Here is a 5,460-nt window from a genome sequence, read left to right on the forward strand (position 1 = left end):
TGTCTGGGTTACATTCATTATAATTTGTATAAAACTCAAGGAATCTTCATTTCATCCTTAAAGCTGCATAGTGATGATATCATTGTTATACTATCCAACACTTTTTACATACATTTTTCATTAAAATACTTGTAACAACTTGTAATAACTTGTAATACAAAAAATGTTGGTTTACATGTTTGCTTTCACTATGTTAAGTTTCATTATGATATGAGTAAAGGAAAAAATAAGTGAAACTGACTTCATGTTGTACTGTAGGACAGTGCGTTGCACCAGTGGACATTTTCAAAGTCAATGCTAGTTTGTGGCCTAGCTATATGAGAGACAATGTTCATCCGGAGTCCATGTGCTCCAGTGATGTCTTCTGTACTTCCTGGTTCTGGAAGGACCCCTCTCAGTAATGGGGTGGTCACATTAATGCCTGTTTTATTGTATGTATTACATTGCAATATGGAGCATTGACATCACTTTATAACAGGAATTACAATGTCCCAAAGGCACTTTGTGATACCCATAACCTTATTGTCACTAAAATGGTAATGACACAGTCTTAATCGCTTACTTGAGACTCTGCATTCTCATAGCAATGTTGTGATGATGCAGTAACACAGTTAGGCCTACGACCAGAGTGGAACCAGAACGTTTCGGCAAGCTCGTGCACTGAAAGCCCGCCGCCCTAGAGACGACGTTAACTTTGTTGGGTTAGTAGGTGCCAGAGTCGAGAGAGAGCGCGTCGCGATACTACTACTTCTTCTGAGGTGAGTGAACTCTCAACAAAAAATGCCTTACGCGAACAGTTAGAGGTGGCCAAAGTAATAATAGAATAAGTAAATGTATAATGTAAGCAAAACACTAGCACAGGACATAGTTAGTGCTACACCAATTATTCCATTGTGCGCTTAATGATGTGGCTAGACATTGTTCTTGGGGGAACTGAAAACCTAAAAAGAACACCCCAGTCAGACTGTGGACCGATTTTCCTCTCGTGTTGTCTCTTTATATATATATATATATATAGAGAGAGAGAGATAAAAACCCAACTTAGCAGCGATAAGACGAAATATTAACTTTTTGAAAAAGATACAGGCCGTCTGTTACGTTTATTTGACATGCTGAAACTGCCGCTGTTAGCTGAATATGAAGTTAGCTGTTGTATAACTAGCTAACGTGCCTAGAACCTCTAGTTTCATTCAGCTTTCCGCGGGAGTCACTGGGTTCCAATCACCACTTGTTCCACGCTGCTTGTTAGACTTATAACATCCTTACAAAACAACAGAAACTAATGACATTGGAATAAATACATAAGAAGATCTCACCACTGCATTGTTCTTGTCCACTCTTCCTTCAAGCTGTACAAAACAGAGCGTTATGATGTTAACTGCTTCAATGAAAAGTATAGCCTAGCATGATAAACCTTCAGCGCTTTACAACCATATTTGATGCAACGTTTACTATTATAATGCAGATGGATACCTACGTACTTTTTTTGAGAGAAAAGAGGGTCACAGTGAGACCAGAGGACCTCAAGACCGAAAAAATAGCTGTCATCTTTCAAGTAAGTAGCCTATATCACACAATCCTGTCTAATTTCACTATTTAATTTTTATTTCACTATTTTATTCATGCATGGGGTAAGATTAGCCACCTGAAAAACATATTTAAAAAGAGAATATTATTTTAACCATGAAAGTTTATCAATTAGTTTTTGCATTAATAGTAACATGACACTTTGAAATTTGGTATGATGTGAAGATTTGAAACAAATTACGCCTTTATCACTCAAATTACGCCTTTATGTAAAAAGTGGCTCAACTTACCCCGGTCTCCCCTATATGTAACAAATCATAATCTCATCTCTTATCACACAGGTGCAGAAGGACACTATTTATTTAACAGATGACCACAACATCGCCATCTTCCCAGAGGAGAACGGGCACTTCATCTCTGTGGATCTGGTGGACCGGGGCCACTACGAGGTGCATGGGGATGCCTCGGCATCAGCAGCAGCAGCACCACCACCACCACCTGCAACAGCAACAGCAGCAGCAGCGGACCAACGTCCACGATATTTGTATTCTTGTGCTGTCACTGTAGGATCCAACTTCTGGAAGCAGAATTCTAGGAAGACTTTTGCTGTTCCTGAGATTCAGCTGGGACAGCTTGGCAAAAGGAGGCGGCTAAGGTAGTCTTTTGTCATAACATCTAAATAGTTAAATGCTGTATTTCAATTTAATTTAGTCTTTTAAGGCGAGAGGGCACACCTAGATTCGGATTAATAGGCAGGACTTTGAAACTTCTCCAGTTATTAGGGGCATAAAAACCTAATTTTTTTTGTATGGCAAGTTTTCTATTTTGAAAGAAGACATGTAAATGGATCAAATTCTGAAACAATCTCAAAATCACCCACATTTGAGATAAATGGCATTCGGGGGTGTGCCCTCTCGCCTTAAAGGGGACTGTAAATTCCCAGTCATTTGTTTATATTTTCCATTATTCAATAATAAATAATACATTGTAAATTCAAAATGTTTTTTCAGTCGTAGAGAAGACACTGGTCTTCAAGACGTGGTGGCCGAGATAGAGGAGGTGATCGAGGCAGCCCAGGGCCTGAAGGAGGTCACCAAGAGCATCAAGGAGGTAACAGAAGGGACTGGCAAAGCAACTCTACTGTGCCTACAAGAGGGAGAAGTGAATGCCCTGAAGACTGTCTTTGGCTGCCTTGTGTGCCCAGGTTAGTACAGTTTTACTTGTAGTTGATTATCAAGTTGATTTCCAAGTCAAGAAGGTAAACTAAACACGTAGGCCTAAGGAAAAACAATTAAGGTCTACCAAAATGTTATGTTTTTTAATCTACAGGTCCTGTGGAAAAACCCATTTTTTCATCTTGCTGCAGAAGCATCATCGGATGCAGGTCGTGCATTCAACAGTGGGAACACAGCCACGACTACTGCCCGAAGTGTCGGTGTCAAGACAGGGAGACAAATGAAGTGGCTGGGTTGGACGAGGCCCTGGCAGTGCTGAGGAAGCTTTTTTAAAATAAATAAATAATTCAAAACGATGTTGATTTTAACACGATTCATATGTATTTATTTATTTACAATGTTGCATGCATGTCAGAGACATTAATTAGATGGAGCAGTGCCTCCTGAAACATGGTGTAGTCCTGGTTAACGACCGTATCGAAGAGATGAGACATGTCCGGGTACCTCTCCCCAAACGCTTGCTCTGCTAGACCTCTCTGTTCATCGGATGAAAACGGGTCAGAGCCAAAGGCTGAAACCCAAGTCAGAGATGATCCCATCTCCTCCTCGTACATATGTGCTGCCTCAGCAGCATTGGGCAGCAGCTCTACAGGACAGCTGGCTGGACACCTAGCAGCCGCAAGTTGGTTTGGTATCCCTCTGCCTAAAATGAGTAAAAAAAAGTTTTACATTTTATACAATTTTTTCCCTTTTTTTTGGTCAGTGAAAAACTGCTATTACACTTGTAAGCTATTACACTTTACCTGGTATCCTATGTGCATTCCAGGACTGCACAACTCGAGCAAGTCCTATTGCACTGACTTGACAGGCCAAGTTTGACACACAGAATTTAGTTGTGTTGTCCTGCATGTCCACTAGTTCCTGGTCCTGTAGGTGGATGAGGGCCTGTTTGATGGGATAGTTGACCCGGTTGTTGACCTCTGGCCAAATTCTTTCCACTCGAAGATTCTGTTTAAATCACACACACAAAAAAACGTTTTGTATATGACATTTCAGACATTTTTTAACCACCCAAAAGTAATAAAAGGCTGAAGACAGATCCCAGTAGTAGTAGGCTAGTAGTAGTAGTAGTAGCCTAGTACTACTAGAAAAAAATACCTTTGAAGAGGTTGTCTGCAGGTAAGGGAGTCTATTGGTGTTGTGTCGATGTTCAGCCAACTTCTCCTGCATGTATAACGTCAAATAAAACTCCTTGCCGTGATCAACTCTAATCTGGTCCCACATTCCGTTGTTGACAACTGCTTTCCTGTATTTAAAAAAGGAAGGAAAGAAAGAAAGAAATGAAAAAGAGCAGTGTAAATTGGCATTAATTAATTAATGACATTAATGAATGGATTAATGAATCATTTGTAGGCTATTACTTGTGTAGTACATTTGCTTTTGAGCACACATGTAACACTGATGTAGACATAGAGGATTTCCAACTTGCCTGTAAACTTCCTCATAGATGATCAGATTGTTCTTCACGGGCATCGTGAATTGAGCCATAATTTTACTGCTGTACCCATCTACAGCCAACACATGGGTCACTCCGAACATACCCAACTTTTCGTTTTGGTCCATGTGTAATTTATGGCCCGTGTAGTCTGCGTGATAAGGGACTGGGTTCAGGTTTCTTGCTCCCTAAAAGAAGTACAATCCAATCAATGAAAAATAGGCCTACAATAACATCAACAGAAACATTCACGTTATTTGCAAATATGATTACTATGTAGGCCTAGTAAACACACAACATTAAGTTAACATTCATGATGTCAGCAATTTTAGAGCTTATTTTTTGCGCACTCGTTAGGCCTACCTCACGACGTAGCTCATTGTAGGGCTGATGGACGTTTCGTAGGATCCTTCCCACTCGCGGTTCACCCACTTTCACCCCCACAGATGACAGGTACCCTGTCATAAATTTCCGTCCGTACGTTGGACCGGTCTATGGACAGTAAATAAACACACAACTAAACAAACAAACAAATACCCTAATAATAAAGTCATAAAGGATTACAAGTGTGTAGCCTAGCCTACATTCAATTATTAGGCCGAGGCTAGGCTATTTCGGCTACGGTTTAGCCCAGACGGCAAAATATGTTTGGCCCGATCTATTTCCTATCTGGGGCTCATCTGGCCCTGAATCGTTTTCGGTATTCATAAGGCTATGGCAATAATATTCAAACAAATGCCTAGTTCTAGATCTAGGCTTACTCACCTTTTGAATAGATGTCAGGACAGCTTCTTCCAGCTCTTGGTCTGTGATGTGCCCCTTCCGTCTCAGCCCAACGTCGCCACAGAATCTCCTCACCGACATCTCCGAGGACCCCTTAATTCCCATACTCTTCAATGTCTCAGACATTTCGGCGTGAGTTTTCCCCGACAGAAAGAGTTGATTCATCATCTCGTAGTGAGACTCCAAATTAGCCATGTTTCCTTACAGATCAGTTGTGGCATGAGTCAGTTGTTGGCTCGCGATCGGTTTCCCTGACAACTAACATTTCCGTTTGGGGGTGCATAATCGAAAAAACGAGAAAACGAAAAACGAGAAAACGAACCGTAATCCGATTTCTGGTTTTGGTTTTGAAATCGGAAAAACGAGAAAACGAACCGTTATCCGATTTCTGGTTTTGGTATTGAAATCGGAAAAACGAGAAAACGAACCGTTATCCGATTTCTGGTTTTGGTTTTGAAATCGGAAAAACAAATGAACGAA

The 5,460-nt window shown here is 40.7% G+C and overlaps 2 protein-coding genes across 2 annotated transcripts; one reads left to right on the plus strand and one right to left on the minus strand.

The window, feature by feature from the left end:
* Positions 1 to 711: 711 nt before the first annotated feature.
* Positions 712 to 3,937, plus strand: LOC134881125 (uncharacterized). Its single transcript, XM_063908268.1, has 5 exons — positions 712 to 758; positions 1,466 to 1,555; positions 1,869 to 2,182; positions 2,538 to 2,731; positions 2,857 to 3,937. The coding sequence occupies exons 2-5, from the start codon at positions 1,466 to 1,468 to the stop codon at positions 3,033 to 3,035; spliced, it is 777 nt and encodes a 258-aa protein (XP_063764338.1). The 5' UTR covers positions 712 to 758; the 3' UTR covers positions 3,036 to 3,937.
* Positions 3,061 to 5,190, minus strand: LOC134881124 (uncharacterized). The gene is made up of 6 exons (XM_063908267.1): positions 4,963 to 5,190; positions 4,561 to 4,689; positions 4,192 to 4,385; positions 3,861 to 4,008; positions 3,506 to 3,710; positions 3,061 to 3,405 (listed from the first exon to the last, which is right to left on the minus strand). Exons 1-6 carry the CDS (start codon positions 5,173 to 5,175, stop codon positions 3,095 to 3,097), a joined length of 1,200 nt encoding a protein of 399 aa, XP_063764337.1. The 5' UTR covers positions 5,176 to 5,190; the 3' UTR covers positions 3,061 to 3,094.
* Positions 5,191 to 5,460: the final 270 nt, after the last annotated feature.

The sequence above is a fragment of the Eleginops maclovinus genome, chromosome 19, assembly GCF_036324505.1.
Source record: "Eleginops maclovinus isolate JMC-PN-2008 ecotype Puerto Natales chromosome 19, JC_Emac_rtc_rv5, whole genome shotgun sequence".
Lineage (NCBI taxonomy): Eukaryota > Metazoa > Chordata > Actinopteri > Perciformes > Eleginopidae > Eleginops > Eleginops maclovinus.

What these genes read in the sequence shown, in the direction of transcription:
- LOC134881125 (XM_063908268.1), top strand. Translation starts at nt 1,466, where the DNA reads ATGGATACCTACGTACTTTTTTTGAGAGAAAAGAGGGTCACAGTGAGA. An exon ending in GGCAAAAGGAGGCGGCTAAG is followed by an intron (nt 2,183 to 2,537) that starts GTAGTCTTTTGT and finishes ATGTTTTTTCAG; the next exon opens with TCGTAGAGAAGACACTGGTC. An exon ending in TGGCTGCCTTGTGTGCCCAG is followed by an intron (nt 2,732 to 2,856) that starts GTTAGTACAGTT and finishes TTTAATCTACAG; the next exon opens with GTCCTGTGGAAAAACCCATT.
- LOC134881124 (XM_063908267.1), bottom strand. Translation starts at nt 5,175, where the DNA reads ATGGCTAATTTGGAGTCTCACTACGAGATGATGAATCAACTCTTTCTG. An exon ending in TCCTGACATCTATTCAAAAG is followed by an intron (nt 4,690 to 4,962) that starts GTGAGTAAGCCT and finishes TACTGTCCATAG; the next exon opens with ACCGGTCCAACGTACGGACG. An exon ending in GAATGCACATAGGATACCAG is followed by an intron (nt 3,406 to 3,505) that starts GTAAAGTGTAAT and finishes TACTCATTTTAG; the next exon opens with GCAGAGGGATACCAAACCAA.